Here is an 18,862-nt window from a genome sequence, read left to right on the forward strand (position 1 = left end):
GCCACTTAAAAGGCTTTTATGGAAAGGATGAGCTGTTGTTTTCTCTGGCTTAGAACCTGCCATTCTACAGCTCAGGACACTGGTGCCGAATAACTAGCCTTTTTAAAGGACCCAGTGCCACAGAATTGATTGGCTGCTTCTTCCCATTGTTTTCCTGATGTCCATGCTGGCCCTGGGAGTCATCCCCAAAGATGTAAAGGTTTTTATAATGTAGGCAGGTGTTTAAAAGTCCTATTGAGTTTCGTGTTTGTTGTAATTGTTCCAACATGTCAAAGTAGCTTCAGATTCCGCAGCTTCCTTTTGTGACTCTTCATCTTTGTCGTCCTGGCCTCCCAGGCAGCTCCTCAGGCTGAATGTGCCCTTACCCCCTGCCCCCTATCCTAGGAGCCTGGTTATTTTTATTGCCTGCTCCAAACTCAGCATTACATAACATGGTTCGCAATTCTTCATCTATTCCCCTCATTGAATCCTTAAAGTTTCTTTGCCCTTTGAGGAAAAATTCGGTAGCCTTTGAACACGTATATTTTTCAAAACAGCATTGCTCTTTTGTCATGAGCTTTTTCTCCTGATGTTTTCTCTGCCTATGGTGTTCTCCCCAAGTTTTTGCTTCTTTTTTTGAAACAATTTTGCAATTGTTCCTCTTCCTCTCAATCATCATTTTGCAGGAAACTCCTTAAGAGGAGAGATTTCCCCCACATACCTATTATTTTGGTAACATATGTTTATCTTTATGGATCTTATTCAATTTGTAATTTCATATTCATTAGCCTACTTGTCTGATTAATGTTTCTGTTACCCATTGAATCGTAAGTTCCCTGAACAATGTTCATTCACTGGAGTAGCCTGAAATTTACACAGCCAAGTCCCCACCCGCCCTGTGATTTCAGTCTCATGGATACAATTGTCTACTTGGTATCTCCTTCTGAGTATCTCATCTAAAAATTCGATTTATGACCATCAAATATTTGATTTTCTCTCAAATCAATTATCTTACTATTTCCTCCTAATATCATAAAATAGCTACACTGCTGATTCTTGCTGGCCACACCCTACCAATTAGGCATCATCATATGTAAAAAGATTTGTGTGATGTATAAAACAGGTGCTGCTCCAGGAATTCTTGCTCACCTTGGACATAACACTCAGAATTCAAACATGCTTCCATCATGCCCTGCCTGACCCAGACATACAGGCCAGCCCCAGGGATTGATGACAAAAATGCAAATATTCTGTGAGTTGAATGCAAACAGGCATTGAAAGCACATACTCTCATCCAAGCTTCTTCAACCTAGCCACAAATGTTAACGGCACTGCCACAAAGATTTTAGCAGTAGCAGAGCAATTCATGCTGGAGCGTCTTTGGTGTTCTGCTCTGAGATGTTGGATGGGACTCCGGAGAGGATAGTGTTGATGAGACTACTTAAATGAAGATTTCAAGAGGAAAGTATTCAGATGTGCCATGTGCTTTGTCCTAAAAAAAAAAATAATAAAATAAATGAAAATTAAAAACATTTAAAAAATCATTTCCCAAAACATCAGGCTGTGCTGTGTAACCACCCCAGAGTCAGTGTGCATAATTCTTCATTCTGTATTTCTAGCAACCAGAACGATGTTTGGCATAAAATAGATAATTAGGACAAGCAGTGATGAATTTCAGTCCCAGGCAGTGATAGAATCATGGTATCTCTGCAATTTGCAGGAAGCATATCGGTCCTGAAATTAAACAGAATATTTTTTCAGGGAAGGTTTTTCCTATGTTCTCAAATTCAAACCGACCTACATGTTCAGGCATCTGTCTGTTTTTCTGTCCTTGGGAAACGATTCCTGACTGGTAATGCCGCACAGCCCTTGCTGACCCTAAAGGCATAGAGGAAGAGGGTGAGTTTAGAAGTCAGTACCTTTACAATTACACTGAATGAAAAACTTCTCTGTTTGTCAGGACATTCCAGATTTTTGTTTGCACTTCAGCATAATTATTTAATGGCACGCATACAGGACCTGCTTTGAAAAATACAGTATGTGGTCACTCTTTGATGGATGGTTCCTCTAGCGGTCTCACCTGGAAACCAGCAGGGGGCAGAAGCAGGCCATGAATTTTTTTTCCTTTCTTTTAAGATGCATAAAGCAGGTTTGTTTCAGAAGTAAACAGATATGAGTAGGACCAGGCCTTTAAGGGTTTGGCATGGCTGAAAAGATATGAACCTGCTTTAAAGCTAGCTCGAAGAACTGACTGTTCAGGAGCTCTCAGTATGCTCGCATCAGAGATAGTCTGTTCACCACAAACCCCGAATAGGCTTAAATTCCCAGTTTCCATGAATAGTTACAACTACTCATTGTTTCTCATACTCTCCTTTATTATACATTATTTGCATATTTATATATGTGATTTTATGTTTGCATTGTATATCTATAAATAACACTCTCATCATGATTCAAATATTGAAAAAATGATTTTCCAAAATTTAGAAGTATGATAAAAATTATACTGCATTAATACATCAAACTGTGGCCATCTGGTTGTCTGAGAAGTTTTCATCATGATTTGTATGATTTGTTTAGACTATGGCATAAATGCACTCTCTGGGAAATTTAACTATTTTAATACTTTATATTTAAGAAAATGTGAGAGAACTTAGTGAAAATCAGACGTATTCAAATGACAAAGGCTGAGTGAAAGATGAAAAGCAAGCAGAAGACTACGAAGGGCCTGACAACTAAATCTATGTTTAATTATAATAACCAGTTACATTTGCAGTATAAATATTTCAAGTGGTACGCATAATTCAAATGCTTACCTGGAGGAGTTCCCTTGTGGCACGGTGGGTTAAGGACCATCGTTGTTACTACTGTGGCTCAGGATCCCTGGCCTGGGAACTTCCACATGCCACAGGAGCAGCCAAAAAAAAAAAAAAAGTTCCATGAAAATTACAAAATAGGCCAACATAGTCTAATTCAATCCTTTCATTTCAAGATAAAGAAACTTGGAGGAACTTTCTAAGAAACTGGGTACCAAAATTCCAGCCACTAGACTCCAGGTCCTGATGCTCTCCAGGTATGTCTGTGGCTTCAGTGAAACCATCTAGAATAACAGTCTTCTATCACTGCTCGTGCTCTCGGATCCTCACGGAGAGGAAAGGAATAGCTTTGCTACCAACAACGACGATAGCAAATACTGTCAGATTAAATCAGTAAGGTCTTCAAACAGAGACCTAGAAAACATCCAGATATTATGTAGAATTTTATTACATCTAGAATCAAGGTTTATTCAAGGAAATTCAGATGATCATCTTCACCTGCTTGATAATGAAACTTCGCATCCCTGTCCTGCCATTAACGTGCAGCTCCATCCTCCTCTAAAAGAGGAAGCTCTCTGTCCCCAGATTTGCAGCTTCATGCTCGACAGGGAGAGCAGACTGTATTAAGGGGCAGGTGAGCACAATCTTCAACTTAAATGCACCAAGAGCTGCATCCTACATCTGCGTGGGAATATTCTATTGCCACATTCATCTGAGGAAGAGAACGGTAGAGCATCTTTAAAGAAGCAGAATGAGCTTGGACTAAATTGCTTATATTTTTGTGAGGGCAAAAATGACATTTTTTTTTTAAACCTCCAGCACCTAGAACAGTCTATATGTATGTATGTATTGCCTTTTTTTTAGGGCTGCACCTGCAGCATACGGAGGCTAGGGGTTGAATCGGAGCTGTAGCCGCCAGCCTACATCACAGCCACAGCCATGCCAGATCCCAGCCTCGTCTGCAACCTGCACCACAGCTCATGGCAACACTGATGGATCCGTAAGTGAGGCCAGGGACTGAGCCTGCGTCCTCGTGGATACTAGTTGGATTGGTTTCCGCTGAGCCACGGCAGGAACTCCCAGACTTCCGTATTTCATAGGTTAATATGTAGGACTGGTCTAAATGCTTATTGAATAAAACTGAACTAAAGAGGTAAAGAGTGGCGAGTAACAAAATTTCTCTCATCGTGCACATAGAAGAACAGGTAAAGACTCGGGTGTGCAATTGTAGGTTTTTTCATGGATAATCTAAGAAAAATGGAAGCGTACACAGCGAGGCTGTGGGCATGTCCTAGCAGCCAGCAGACCTGATCAGACTCTTCTATCAATTTTGCCAGTTATCTTTGGCAAAGAGAAGTGGAGACCCTTATCAATCCTTGACTTTTTCTTGACTTCACATTTTGCTTTTCTGAATATTCCTTGGCTTTCAAAGGCACTTCAGTTGATGTCTTGTTTGCTTCCTTGCATACTGAGTCATATGTGGACCCGTGACTCTGTGGAATGTTCAACAAGAGACAGGGTCCATCCCAAGTCCAGAGTCTGAAGACGACAGACAGGAGTTTCGGGTGAGGGCCATTTGACACCTGAGACATTTCAAAGGGCCCAAGGACTCACTGCAGATCCAGCTTCTGGGCACGGCAGGATTTTTTAGACCTTTTTTAGAGTGTATCAGCAGCAATGCTTCTATGCTCTTATTATCTCTTCTTGGAAATACTCAGCAACAGCAACATGTTACTGTGGAATTTACAAGAAAACATGAACAGTTGCTAAGTATGTTAGAAGTGACAACAATGTAAGCAGGAAAGATAAATGGAAACAATAACATAAAACCGTTTATGGAGCGGTGTTGAGAATCTGCTATAAAGTCAGCCTCTGGGCTTGAATCTGAAATGTTATGCTCATCATGGAAACAAAACAAAAACAGTGGAAGTTATGTGAACCATCTTTCTGTGGGATGTGGGAAAACAATAAACATACACCGTTTGTTTGCCCAGCATCTGAATAATCTGAAAAAGATAGCAGATTTATACAGAGGGGAAGTGGTTAATGCAAACAGTGATAAAGTCTGCCCTGCTGTTTTAGTGATTTCATAAGCCTCTAAACACTGCTTCATCATTCGCTAGTTCTCATCGGGTTTTTCTTACATGTGGCCCTGTGTACTCTAAAGTGACACAAGCACCTGCTGTGTGTCAGGTGTGTCAGTTATCAGTGCATTGCCTCTTGATTCTAACCCACTCTTAATTGCCCATTCTGTGATAACGGAGGTAGACTCTGATACAAGTTCTGACAAAATTCTCCTTTGCCAATGGGCACCACGTTAAACTTTCTCAGGAGAGTGTTCTGGAGAGAAGCACCGAGGAGAGAGGGGATCCTCTTCTTAGTTCTGGTGTGGTTCTCCAGGCAGCTCCCTGCCACCACCTCCGTTTCTACAGCACCAGGCTACGGCCAGGTGCTCAGCCTCTGCAGGGCCAGGCTCCACCACACCTGGCTTTGCAGTGGAGGACAGCCAGGGCAGCCCCGCCTGCAAACGGCTCCCTCTGACACCCTCTTGGGTCCCTTGGTCGTCCCTTGATGGCGGTGCTGCTCCTTCACTTGAGTAGCTTCCCCCGGCAGCCAGGGAGCCGATTTTTAATACATGCTGCTGACACGGCACTCCAGGGGGCGGCTGTGTATACTCCTCCCTTCAGAAAGCTTTGCAGCCTCAATTTGTTTGCAGCGATGCACTGAGCTTGGGCATGCTCTCTCACCCTGTCCCTCGCTTGCATGCTCTACCTCAGCACTAGGAACAGTAACTGCTTCCTCTATCTTCTTCTCTCGGAGTTTTCGAGTCCTCTTCACTCCTTATCAGTCAGTCTTCCTTTTCTTCAATCTTCTCTTCTACTTAACGATGGATTTCAGTCTCCTCATTGGACCCCGACGGATACATTCAGCTGTGGCTATTCGGGGATGAACAAATCACAGGGATCCCTGCATGTAAGAGGGGGCGGTTCAGGGGTGGCACCAGACAAGAAATAACATTTCCAGTTATGATTTTTCCCTTGTAGAAGACAGCTATTTCAGGCATCATTATCAGTGATGGCCCTTCTACCCTTATTATTCCTGGAAACAAAAACACAATTTAGTTTACTTTGGCTGAGCCATGCGTCAAACATTGTAAAGTGTCAGATGTTGCAATAACTTTTTGTTCGTACGCTTGATCTCATTGAATCATTACCGTCGCACCAAAAGATGGACATATATCATTTGGGATATTTTACAGGTTAGAAAAATGAAGGTCAGCAAACTTAGCTGATTTTTCATAAGGTCAGAGCTAATAAGTGGTAATGTTTTCAAGTCAGGCTGTCTGATATCAAAATCATGTTCTAAACGGTTAAATGTGTTTTATTGTCAATTAACTGTGGCCATCTTATGTATAATGGCTGGATTATATCCTCTTGCTTGTGAATTTTTCATTTTAAATATACATTCCATGTGTTCACCAAAATCTCTGTTCATACCCATATTCTGTTTATTCCATCATATTCTATCTATTCTGTTCTGTTCTGTTCTGATCTATTCTATTCCCTCCCTTTTCCATTCCAGGGCAGTTTTGCTTCAGTGGGCTTTCCTACTTACTCAAAATTCAAAGAATACCCAGACATCAGGGATTTGGCATATGCTATTTTCCCTTTCTTAAAGTTTTGTTTTATAGGTGCACCTGCGGTATATGGAGGTTCCCGGGCCAGGGTTGAATCCCAGCCACACCTGTGACCTACAGTGCAGCTGCAGCAATGCTGGATCCTTTAACCCACTGAGTGGGGTCGGAGATCAAACCTGTGCCTCTGCAGCAATCCGAACTGCTGCAGTCAGGTCCTTAACCCGCTGTGCCCCAGCAGGAACTCCCTCTCTTTCTTTCCTTTTTTTTTTTTTTTTTAGGGCTGTACCTGTGGCATGTGGAAGTTCCCAGGCTAGGGGCTAAATCAGAGCTACAGCTGCCAGCCTACACCACAGTCACAGCAGCACAGGATCCAAGCATTGTCTGCAACCTATACCACAGCTGCAACCTTACAATGCCAGATGCCCCACCCATTGACCGAGGCCAGGGACTGAACCTACATCCTCATGGGATACTGGTTGGATTCATTTCCTCTGTGCCACAATGGGAACTCCCAACCCTCCCTTTCTTTTCTGAGTTGTTTCTCCTTCGGATAAGTATCTGCTTATCTTTATCATTCATTTCACACCAAGGATGTCACCCTCTGATCCCATCAAGCCTTGTACACACATCTACGGTCACTTGTGAGATGCATTGCCTCCAGAATCTTCCTAACTAGATTCAGGGTTGGCATGAAGGAGGGGACCAGGACTACTTGAAATTCATCTCTTACTTCCAGAGTCAAGCAGCTAGAGATGTGGCTCCTGAGCGAGAACCTTAAATTGGCCTGCATGGCTGCCGGTAGCACCATGCTAACCATGACAGACGCATGGAGACTAGTGGGGACAGACGAAGGAAGAGAGCCAACTCCCAGTCACTTCCTGGATGTGGACGCCTGAGCATCCTCAGGAGAATGGACTCCATTGAGTGTAAGCCCATGAAGGGTTCCAGGACAGCAGTGAAAAATCAAGCCCCTTTTTAGAGTCTCTTCAGTCCTCTGTATCACAGCCCTTCTTCCAGCAGAGGCTGTGAAAGGCTGAAGGGAAGAGGCAAAAACTACCGCTCCTGTGCGCTCTGTCCTGCCTGCGCATCTTTATAAGATGATGGAGGAAAGGACAAGGGTGGCCAGGGGAGGAGGAGCCATGAGGCAGGACAACGTGCAAGGAAAAGTCTTAGAGGAACACGGTGTCTTTAGGCAGAGGAACCTGGTGGATTCCGGACAATCAAAGAGAGAGCAAACATTGACAAGGAACGTTAAGTGAAATAATTGATTTTAATGAAACATCACAGTAATCGAACTCGCCAATCAAGCTTGATTCCTTTTCTAAAGGAAAGGAAGAGGTATAAGTGTATTCCCACTCACATGCGTGCTTTACAACCACTCCTTTCATGGGGTCCAAGGTACAGAGAGCTTTCTTCAAAGTCTCAATTAGCCCCTCATTTATTTATATTTTTTTATAATACCTTTCATTCCCATATGCCCATCTGAGTGAGAGACACTGAAATAATTTTAAAAAACCAGTGCAATGAAAATAAATGTTTTTATTACGCAGAGGCCAGATGCTCAAAACTCTTCATAATATTTCCATATCCAGTTTTTGGGTTCAGAGGAAAAAGGGCTCCTCCTGGAAATCAGGAAGGGGAACTTAGTGGTACTTGTGGGCCAGGGCATTGGCCACACCAGCCACCACCTTCTGAAAAGCAGCCTGCACATCCGGGTTGAAGTCATGGCCAAGGCGGCGAGCCAGAACAACCACTATCACGTTGCCCAGGAGCTGTGGGAGAGAGATAAAAAGGAAGGGCCTGATTAGTAGAGGACCAGCTTAGACCCAGGAGTATTTCAGTCTCATCCCAAGCTGAGCCCCTAGAAGATAAACAGAAAGTGAGCTGCCGTGTAGACGTTACTATTGATGTGAATCCACCCATGGCAACCTGAATGACAGCTAGAAATGTTTCTCTCTTTCTACCTTAGTCTTGAATTTATGTTATCCTTTTTATGCTTTAGAACCATGCCAGGAAGCAATAAACATTTTATCCTTCTTGCCTCAAAAGGAAAGAATAAGGGGCAACTGTTAGATAACATTTTTTAAAGTGGCTTAAAAGAAGAAAGTTTTTTTTTTTTAACAAAACACTCAAAATAAAAAGTTTAACTTAAAAGAGAGAAGACATCGCAGAGGAAAAAAAAACAAAACAAAACAAAACAAAACAGAGGAGAACAAGAGAGAGTAAGAGGAAATGATGGCTGTGAATAAGAAGAGGGAAAAGAAACTCAGTGGTCCTGCAGAGTCCCCAGCGATGTAACCAGAATGCTTCCTTTTCATTCTAAACGGCATCCTGCCTTTCAGCCCTCTCTTCATGACACGAGCTCAGCCATGACCAAGGAGCAGAAGGAGAACATGAGGGTCCCCCAGACTCACCCTGAAGTTCTCAGGATCCACGTGCAGCTGGTCACAGTGCAGCTCGCTCAGCTTAGCAAAGGTGCCCTTGAGGTTGTCGAGATGTTTCAGGCCGTCACTGAAGGACTGGAGCACCTTCTTGCCGTGGGCCTTCACCTTGGGATTGCCCATGACGGCATCGGCATTGGACAGGTCCCCAAAGGACTCGAAGAACCTCTGAGTCCAGGGGTAGACAACCAGCAGCCTGAGGGGTGAAAAGAGCGCAAGGCCCGAGGGAGTCAGCACCTGTCAGAAAGGCAGGGGTGGCTCTGTCCCCACCTGCCCACCTCCCGCTCCCTCTCCTGAAGCCCTGGATACCAACCTGCCCAGGGCCTCACCACCAACTTCGTCCACATTCACTTTGCCCCACAGGCCGAGGACGGCCTCCTTCTCTTCAGCAGACAGATGCACCATGTTGTCTGTTTGTGCAGTTGCTAGTGAACACGGTTGTGTCAGAAGCAAATGTAGGTGGCCGCTGGCTCTGCTCTTCCTTTTATGCCCCCCCAGCCTCCTGCCCTCCCTGCTTCTGGGAGCAGATTGGCCCAGGCCAGGGCGTGGTTCCACAGGGTGAGGCTTGAATGTTGACAGTATACCTGTCTTCGGCGTTCCTGGCACCAACTTCAGACCTTCAGCCCTTCTCTGGGGAGCTCTAGGTCCCATCCTCACAGTGCAAAGTGCTACTAATTTCATCCTCCTTAGCAAGTCTGTACAACTTTTAGAGTTGAGTCCCACTGTAGCAATCTCTTAGAGACTGCCTCCCCATTTTCTTAGTACACAAACGAAGAATCCAAGGAGCAGAAAGTGGAGGGATTTGACCACTGTGGTTCAATTTAGGACCATACAGACGAATCCTCTCCTGTGCCTTCTGAATATGGGAAATAACCACAAGGAGAGCGTGGATAAAACCTCTGCCCAAGTCCTAAATGTGCGTATTTTTCTTCTCTTCATTTGTATTCAGTCCTGCTGGTAAGAAAACAAATACTCATTTCATTCATGTATCTTCATTCCTTTCTTTCTTCATTTAAACATATGACCAAATAAATGATGGAAAAGTAGAGTAAACTTGAATCACGGTCCTGTGAAACAGCTCCTCTGCGAAGGTTTGGGAATCTGCGGATGAAAACCTAGAGCTCTCTCAATGTGGTAAGAAATACAAAGAAGCAAGGAATAAATTGCAACCCCCAAGTTGTAGTAACGCCGAGGGAGGTGATGTTTCTAAACAGTATAACCAGGGACAGAGAACATGTTTTTTCCCTGCGCTGACCTGGAAAAAGGGCTGGGGAATCAGGGAAGCTTCCCCGTGATTTAAAAGGAAGTGACAGAAACCTGTAAACCAGCTGTCATGGACAAAATAAAAATCATTATAAAATGAAAAAATAAAAGGAGGGGTGGAGCTTTGGAGCAGCTTTGCCACCTTGGCTCAGAGTGTTTCTTTCTGCCCCCGGCCACTTGGCATGCTGAGCTTACCATCATGTCTTTTGTTGAAACTCATCACCCACAGTCCTGTCTCCTCTGTATATTTCGTTTGTTTACACCTGCCTTCACCAGAATTTACCCTTCCACCTACGCAGCTTTTCCAGTATCCCTCCAACATCCCTTCACCCTTTCTCTTCCCCGCGTAACGAATCCTACCAAGTTCCTAGGCAGGAAGTCTTCCCAAGTGTAGACGTCTGCTTGTCCTGCTGAAACACAGGGCGTGTGCTGTGCGCTGAGAAGCGCCGAAGCAGCCCGTGTTTCTGAGCCAGCCTCTCATAGGATCTCAGCCCCGGGACCCTGTTCCTCATCTCCCTCCCTTCCATCAGCTCCACCACCTGCAGCTTCTCCCCTTTTCCCGAATTCCCATTCCTTTCGGTAAGAAAAGGGCCATAGGCTTTGAACCATCGTGGTTTGTCTACCTTAGAATCTTCTCCTTATTCAGGCGCCTTGATGTCTAGCATCCACTTCCTCTCTCCTGAGCCATTGCTGGCAACGCATATTTAAGAAGAATCTCTCATCCTGTCAGCCCTAAGGCTCTGAACCTCCGACTCAAATGTTTTTAGAAGAAGAAAGGACTCCTCTGTTTCTAAGTGTTTGCAAAGAAATTCATAAAACTCCCACTCTCGTTGCTCAGTTTTATTGTCGCTCCCATTGCTAGATGAAATAAAGACTCCTCGCTTTCACCTGCTCCAAGCCCCATTAAGGACAAATTTCACTATGACAATTCTCAGACATGCAGAAAAGGCTTAGCTCTCGTCTGGCTGTCTAGAGGTTGGGGTGAAATTACATGCCCATACAACATGATAGGGGTAAAAAAAATAGCATTTAAACATTTTCAATTTATATTCCTTTTGCTCAAATCCTGAAGCCAAGAGGGCCTTACGATTGGTCCATCCCTGGGGAAAAATATTCCACATGTTGACTCTGAGGAAAAGAGGTCTTTCGCATGATCTCAATGTTAAGAACAAAAGAAACAATTTTTTAAAAAGCTCCCACGTTTGGTGTGACCTTTAGGTTTTGAGTTTCATTTATGAAGTTTAAACTTCCATGCACTTTATCTTTTGCATTCATACTGTTTTCAAGTCTCTGTTTCACAGCCCTGATATCAGAGGTCAGGCATATTGTATATGCAACACCTCTTTTGGAGAAGTTGGAATGCATCTTTGCAGGAAACCTGTCATGGAAAACTCCTAGACCTTACCAAATGAGAATAAGGAAAACATCTGTGTTTTCCTGTGAAGAGCAAAATTGCCAAGGCTACACTGCTGTGGTCTTGATCGGCAGAGAGCAGCCCGTCCTTAAAGAGGGGCCGCTTCCTGTTTTCAGAAGCAGTTTTCCTAAATTCTCTTTATTTTAATTTTAATTAATTGATTTTTTTAAGTATAGTTAGTCTACACAGAGTGAGTCAATATTTTTAGAGATTACGCTCCATTTAAAGTTATAGTACGGGCTGTATTCCCTATGCTGTGCCATATTTCCATGTCTTAATGTGGTGGTTTTTTTAATACGTCGCAGTTCGTATCTCTTAATCTCCTCTCCCTCTCCCTGACCCTCTCCTTCCAGACTGGAAATCACTAGTTTTTTCTCTCTATCTGTGAGTCTGCTTCAGCTTTATTATATTCGTGTGTTTGGTTTTTGGATTTCACATGTTAAGGGACAATATACAGCGTGTGTCTTTCCCTGTCTCACTAATTTCACTAAGCATGATACCCTCCAGGTGAATACATGTTGTTTCAATGGCAAATTTTCATCCTTTTTTCAATGGCTGAGTAGCAGTTCATAAATTCTTATATTCTGTCTTCTTTCTTCTGCCTTCCTCTGCCATAGATGGCCTAGGAACCACTCTTTTGTACGAACAGTTAACTGCAGCCGCCAGGGTCTTCGTCTCAGGGCAAGAGCCGCGCTGTCTTTCATCATTGCCACTTAGTATGACCGAGGGTGAGACAGGCTTTGCTTTCTGTCCCTGACCTTGAAGGGACAAGGCTGCACGTTGTCATAGGCAGCAAGAGATCAGACTTCCCTGGCAAAAGCAGGAGAGGGTGAACAGTGATAAATGGGATTATGTCCAGAGCCTTAAGCTCAAATCCAGATCAGCGCTCAAAGGGTCTGGAATCTTCTTAGCCCGCTGCCACCTCCACCATTGGGAGCTTCCTTGTATGCTGTGGATGTCTGCTCTATTTTAATTTCAGACCAGTGGGCACTAAACATGTGTACACACACAGAGTACACACGAGACACCCTGACTCTCTCTCTCGCGCGCACACACACACACACACACACACGCACACGTCCCCACGAGAGACAGGGAGTTCTTTTCCCTTACACCAGCCTGTCAAGTTTACCTAACTTCCCGTCTTCTGTACCAGTACAGGCCGGGTGTAATACCAGTAAGAGGATGCACACTAACCTTCTTCAAGGGAATCCTGACGTTCGCCCAGGGATGTGTGGTCTTGTCATTTGTTTCAGAAACTACGTTCATCTCTGCTGCACGTGCTCTAGTGTTCAAGGTCTTTAATTTTGTAATGGCAGTGTCAGCAGCATATGAACCAGAGATTGAATCCAACCTGGAGTTGCGACCTAGGCCACAACTGCAGCAATGCCAGATCCTTTAACCCACTATACTAGGCTGGGGATCGAACCCGGGCCTCCGCAGCTACCCGAGCCGCTGAGGTCAGAGACTTAATCCACCGAGCCACAGTGGGAACTTCTCGTGTCCAATTTTAAATTCCCCAAGTGGGAGTTGTCGTGGCGCAGTGGTTAACGAATCCAACTGGGAACCATGAAGTTGTCCTTGTTCAGTGGGTTAAGGATCCAGCGTTGCTGTGGCTGTGGTGTAGGCCAGTGGCTACAGCTCCGATTAGACCCTTAGCCCTAGGCTGGGAACCTCCATATGCCACAGGTGCAGCCTTAGAAAAGACAAAAAAAAAAAAAAGAAAAAAAATTAAATTCCCCAAGTAATCATTTCAGCCATCTGACCTATATTTTCCAGGTAACATAAAGCACAGTTATTATTTACTCTTATCTCCCAGATGGGCCATCTCTTAGTTACCTCAATTTTAGCTTTCTTTCAAAAATAATGAAGGAAAATAAAACAAAATAAATAAAATTAAATAAAGCAAAAACACTCCAGGAACAGTGGAACTCAGAGAAACTAGGTGATCCATACAGAAGAGTTAAGGAATAGTATAATTTAACTAATTTGAAAAAAAAGGGGGTCATATTTCTCTCTAAACACCATAAAGTCCCTATAGCCATAACGTTGATAAAGTGTATTCTCATTGTTATAGAACAATTCATGCCTTAGTCTATTTGTTCCATATTAATATTTCCTCCACTGGGCTCAGATGGTCATTCAGAGTAAGTGGACCATGGTGTTGATTTATCAAGAGCAAAGGGGGTATTTCCCAAGTTAAACTAGAAGCTATATAATTTTAGGGACAGGGTCTTGGCTTCCGTCTGGGCACCCTTTGCAAATATGAGAAGTATTAATTCCTAAAGCCAAATCTTCAAGGTACGTCTCTGAGACTCGAGCAGTGGGTCGTCTGGAATATCATGCTAAATCCCCCTGACGTTAAATTAATTGGATTTTAAAATCATGATGGTACTCAATATTATTTACCTCTCTTTCTCTCTCCTCTCCTTTCTTCTTCCTTCAGCCCCCTCTCCTCCCCTCCTCTTTCCTTGCCTCCTGTTTCTTTCCATCTTTCTTTCTTTCAAACATATAACCCATCTTCATTCAGACACACTGAACATAGTCTGTAAAGCAACGAGATAGGGAGGAAATAGAAATAATCATTGGGTAAATTACCAAATACAGTTAAATCCAGGATTAGGGAATTGATTTTTTATTTACAAATGACAAGGAATGGAAACATAAAACAGGCTGCCACCCTCTTTCCATCCCTTGGGCTCCCCGCTCCTGATGTGGAGACACCAACTCCTGGTATAGAGTAATTTTTTGTGCTCGATCCAAATCCCACGTGAGTGAGGTTCTCTCGACTTCTCCACTGTCGGGAATTCAGGCCCAACTTCTTGTCTAGACTCACTGGCCAACTCCAGAGGTGGAGGAGCAAAAGCGGACACGGGACGTCTTTATGTCTTCATTTCCAAGTGACAAATCCCAGCGTCTTCTTTCGCGGTCTTTCAAACACTTCGATATCCTCTTCTCCTAAGGTGTGAGTCTTACGGTGACTTTCTGGACTCGGGAGTGAGAAAGCAATGTTTATGAACTTTTCCTGAGCTGTCTCTTCTTCTAGGATGTGACCCTCTGGGCCTTAAACGTCCTATTCAGGGGTGAAGAGTTCTCAGTGCCTACTGTGTATGATGACCTGAGATGAAACACATAAATACATTTTTTAAAAAACCCTCTGCCTTCAGATAATTCAAAATAGAGTGGCAAAGCAGCAAACTGCAATGCTTTGCCTATAACCTGATAGTAAGGGAGAGTTATTATAAAAACACCAGTTACAGAAGGATGTACCCTGTTTCAGGGAAAGTAAGTTCCATCAACAGGAACATAATATAGATTTTTTAAGTGCATACAAGTTAGAAGGTCCCAGAACGTCTTCTAGTGTTACCTGTGACAAAAATAATGCTCAGAGGCATTTTACTACCCATGATGAGAAAACAAATGATCAGTGCTTTACTTTTCTATGTGCTTCCTTTTTGTATATTGTAGCATTAACACCAAAGGGATGCTGTGTAATGATATGTTTGTTCGGTGTCCTCTAGCTGCAGGAGTTGTAAGACAAGAAGTAAATATTCATTCATTGATTATTTCACTTAATAAATCTTCTCGTACTGTGTAGGGAGGGCCTACTGTATAAGGCGGAGTAGTCATGTGGGGTGATGGAAAAGAGGCAGGAATCTGAGCGAGCGTGGAAGGAGTGGAAGAGGGACGGGGAGAGAGAGGGGTGAAAAGTGGGTGGAGGGAGACGTGAAAGATCTCTCCTTAGGCAATACTGGAAAAGTCCTTGAGACCAGGGGCGGGAGATGAGTGAGCAAGTGGTGGGTGAGCCCTGAGCTTCACCCGAAATGCCGGGTGGGATTAATTCTGGAGGTGTTTGGGGGTATGGGAGAGAGAGGTGGTTCCTAGAACAGGAACAGTGGAGGTCGCGTAGCGTTGCCTACTCTGTGCAGGCAAGAGCAGCAGGAGGAAGGAAACGTGACAGACTCCCGAGCAATCATTGTGTCTCTAACTGAACACATCACTTGGAGAGCAGTTGCTGGAAATGGATCAGCGCATTCACCTGAAGGTTTTGTCTCGGGTTTGAGGTCCCCCTAGACCCTCTGTAAGGCCACTGTCCTCTCTGTAGTTCGTATCTTCTGCACACTTCTTCTGCTTTGAGGTAGAAGCATCACCCGCTATTGACCATATATGACCCCTTCCCTGTCTCATATCCCTTGACGTCGTTGGATAAGACACTAAGGTTCCCCATCTGTAGACCCTCAGGGAACTTTTCATACCTCAAGGGGAGAAAATGAGTGAAATGAACCAGGGAATCGAGCCAAAAGTTCTCTATGAGGCCAAAGTCATGCCCTTGAGGGCGGACCTTATTTCCCAAGTTCAGAAGATAGAATCTAAGTCCAGTGGTCACCAAGAAATAGTCCAGGGTCTCAGTGGTACTAGTGGGCCAGGGCATTGGCCACACCAGCCACCACCTTCTGAAAAGCAGCCTGCAGGTCTGGGTTGAAGTCATTGCCAAAGCGGCGAGCCAGTATAACCACAATCACGTTGCCCAGGAGCTGTGGGAGAGAGATAAAAAGGAAGGGCCTGATTAGTAGAGGACCAGCTTAGACCCAGGAGTATTTCAGTCTCATCCCAAGCTGAGCCCCTAGAAGATAAACAGAAAGTGAGCTGCCGTGTAGACGTTACTATTGATGTGAATCCACCCATGGCAACCTGAATGACAGCTAGAAATGTTTCTCTCTTTCTACCTTAGTCTTGAATTTATGTTATCCTTTTTATGCTTTAGAACCATGCCAGGAAGCAATAAACATTTTATCCTTCTTGCCTCAAAAGGAAAGAATAAGGGGTAACTGTTAGATAACATTTTTTAAAGTGGCTTAAAAGAAGAAAGTTTTTTTTTTTTTAACAAAACACTCAAAATAAAAAGTTTAACTTAAAAGAGAGAAGACATCGCAGAGGAAAAAACAAAACAAAACAAAACAAAACAGAGGAGAACAAGAGAGAGTAAGAGGAAATGATGGCTGTGAATAAGAAGAGGGAAAAGAAACTCAGTGGTCCTGCAGAGTCCCCAGCGATGTAACCAGAATGCTTCCTTTTCATTCTAAACGGCATCCTGCCTTTCAGCCCTCTCTTCATGACACGAGCTCAGCCATGACCAAGGAGCAGAAGGAGAACATGAGGGTCCCCCAGACTCACCCTGAAGTTCTCAGGATCCACGTGCAGCTGGTCACAGTGCAGCTCACTCAGCTTAGCAAAGGTGCCCTTGAGGTTGTCGAGATGTTTCAGGCCGTCACTGAAGGACTGGAGCACCTTCTTGCCGTGGGCCTTCACCTTGGGATTGCCCATGACGGCATCGGCATTGGACAGGTCCCCAAAGGACTCGAAGAACCTCTGAGTCCAGGGGTAGACAACCAGCAGCCTGAGGGGTGAAAAGAGCGCAAGGCCCGAGGGAGTCAGCACCTGTCAGAAAGGCAGGGGTGGCTCTGTCCCCACCTGCCCACCTCCCGCTCCCTCTCCTGAAGCCTGCCTTGCAAGCTGGATACCAGCCTGCCCAGGGCCTCACCACCAAGTTCAACCATGTTCACTTTGCCCTGCAGGCCGAGGACAGCAGCCGACTCCTCAGCAGACAGATGCACACCATGGTGTCTGTTTGTGCAGTTGCTATGAATACGGTTGGATCAGAAGCAAGTGTAGGTGGCCGCTGGCCCTGCTCTTCCTTTTATGCCCCCCCAGCCTCCTGCCCTCCCTGTCTGGAAGCAGAGCAGCCCAAGGCATAACAAAAGTTCATTGGTTTGGGAGAATTAAGATTCATCCTCGATCCCCAGGTTCCTTCATCTGAGATAAGGCTTATCTTTTGCGTCTTGACTCAGAAGGAAAGGAGGAAGGCAAATTTATTCTCCCCTCTCTTATTTCCCAGCTTCTTTTACCTTTGTCAGGGCCACTTCTACAAATATACCCCCAGGCCCATTTATCCATAAATGTTGATAAAAAAATTTCCATATTTTGCTAGTCATAGTATAAAGTAGTATAACTGCTTTTGAAAATATTTGGTAGTTTTTGTTTGCAGAATATATGCAAAACCAGTGATCTAGCAATTATGCTTTTAAATATACAGAAATGTGCAGTATTATATTTGTAACATTATACATTCGACTCTAAATTTGGTAGCAAATTAGATGTTCCTCATTTACTGAAATAGAAAAATTATGCTACAGTAAAAGGATGAAGGAGTTCCCTGGTGGCTCAGAAGGTTAAGGACCTGGCATCCCCGCTATGGCTTGGGTCACTGCTGTTTCTCAGGTTCAACCCTGCCTTGGGATCTTCTGCACACTGCGGGCATGACCAAAAATTAACTAATTTGAAAATAAAAGAATGACATATTACACACACAGCAATGAAAACAAACTACAGCTTCATATTCGGCCCTACAGATTAACTGTACAACATCACATTGATTAAAAGATAACAGGGATAATAATTCAAACTATATGATTTACATATAGAAAGATGGGGAGTGTGACTGATTCTAGTGACAAAGGGGAATATTTTGTGCCAGGAAGAAGCTGTGAGGGATCTTTATGCTATATTACAGATTATTTTTCTTTCACCTGAAAGTCAAGTAAAACTATTGAAGCATTCAATGAAGCGAGTGGCATGATTTGATTTGCATTTTTCAAAAAACTATTCCGGTGTCAGTGTATAAATTGATTTAGGGTTAGAGGGAATGATAGACGAATAGGATGCTGCTGTAGTGGGGAGGGAAGTCAAAATGCCATCTCTGTTTTCAGGCTTGAGCAATTGATGACATGATAGCCTTTAAGATGAGGGCACAAGAGGAAGGCTCAGCAGGAATAAGTTAGCAAACGATCAGGAGTTCAGTCTTGAACATTCTGTGCTCGATGCACTTTTCAGCAGTCTGACACAAGATATTAAGATAATAGGTATATAGGTCTGAAGCTCAGAAATAATGCAATCCGTTCAAGAATGCAGGCTGTAACAGGGCACAGAGGGACGAGCAGAGATCATAATATGTCCTATACACAACCCCACTGGCCTTTCCAAAATGGACAGATATTCCCCTTGAAACCTTGGAACTTGTTTATGAAGGAGGAATCCTTATCCCGAGTTTCAAAGAAGGAAATTGATTCCGAAAAATATTAACAAGCTTTTCGAGGCAATGGGTCCATACTCTGAGCTTTGTCTCTTCATTCCAGAGCCCTGACACTTCACACTTATGCAAGGGACTTGGGTACAGGAATTTGGAGTGATTTTTACAAATGTGACTGTGCCTATCGCCAGCTCCAAGCAAGTGGCTTTTAGGCATTTTCTGTTT

General features: G+C 44.0%; 2 protein-coding genes across 2 annotated transcripts; both read right to left on the minus strand.

Moving 5' to 3' along the window:
- Positions 1-8,075: 8,075 nt before the first annotated feature.
- On the minus strand, positions 8,076-9,330 carry HBB (hemoglobin, beta). The gene is given in 3 exon segments (NM_001144841.1): positions 8,076-8,204; positions 8,847-9,069; positions 9,187-9,330. Coding segments are annotated over 3 exon segments (444 nt in total). The 5' UTR covers positions 9,279-9,330.
- A 6,620-nt stretch (positions 9,331-15,950) lies between these two features.
- On the minus strand, positions 15,951-16,992 carry LOC100515788 (hemoglobin subunit beta; the record flags this gene model as incomplete). Its single annotated transcript, XM_021062378.2, has 2 exons — positions 15,951-16,085; positions 16,726-16,992. Coding segments are annotated over 2 exons (387 nt in total), but the record flags the coding sequence as incomplete, so codon positions are not given.
- Positions 16,993-18,862: the final 1,870 nt, after the last annotated feature.

This window comes from Sus scrofa, chromosome 9 (assembly GCF_054392235.1).
Source record: "Sus scrofa isolate SSC_HxYL_T2T_F1_AM1 chromosome 9, Sscrofa_HxYL_maternal_Yorkshire_Landrace_v2.0, whole genome shotgun sequence".
Lineage (NCBI taxonomy): Eukaryota > Metazoa > Chordata > Mammalia > Artiodactyla > Suidae > Sus > Sus scrofa.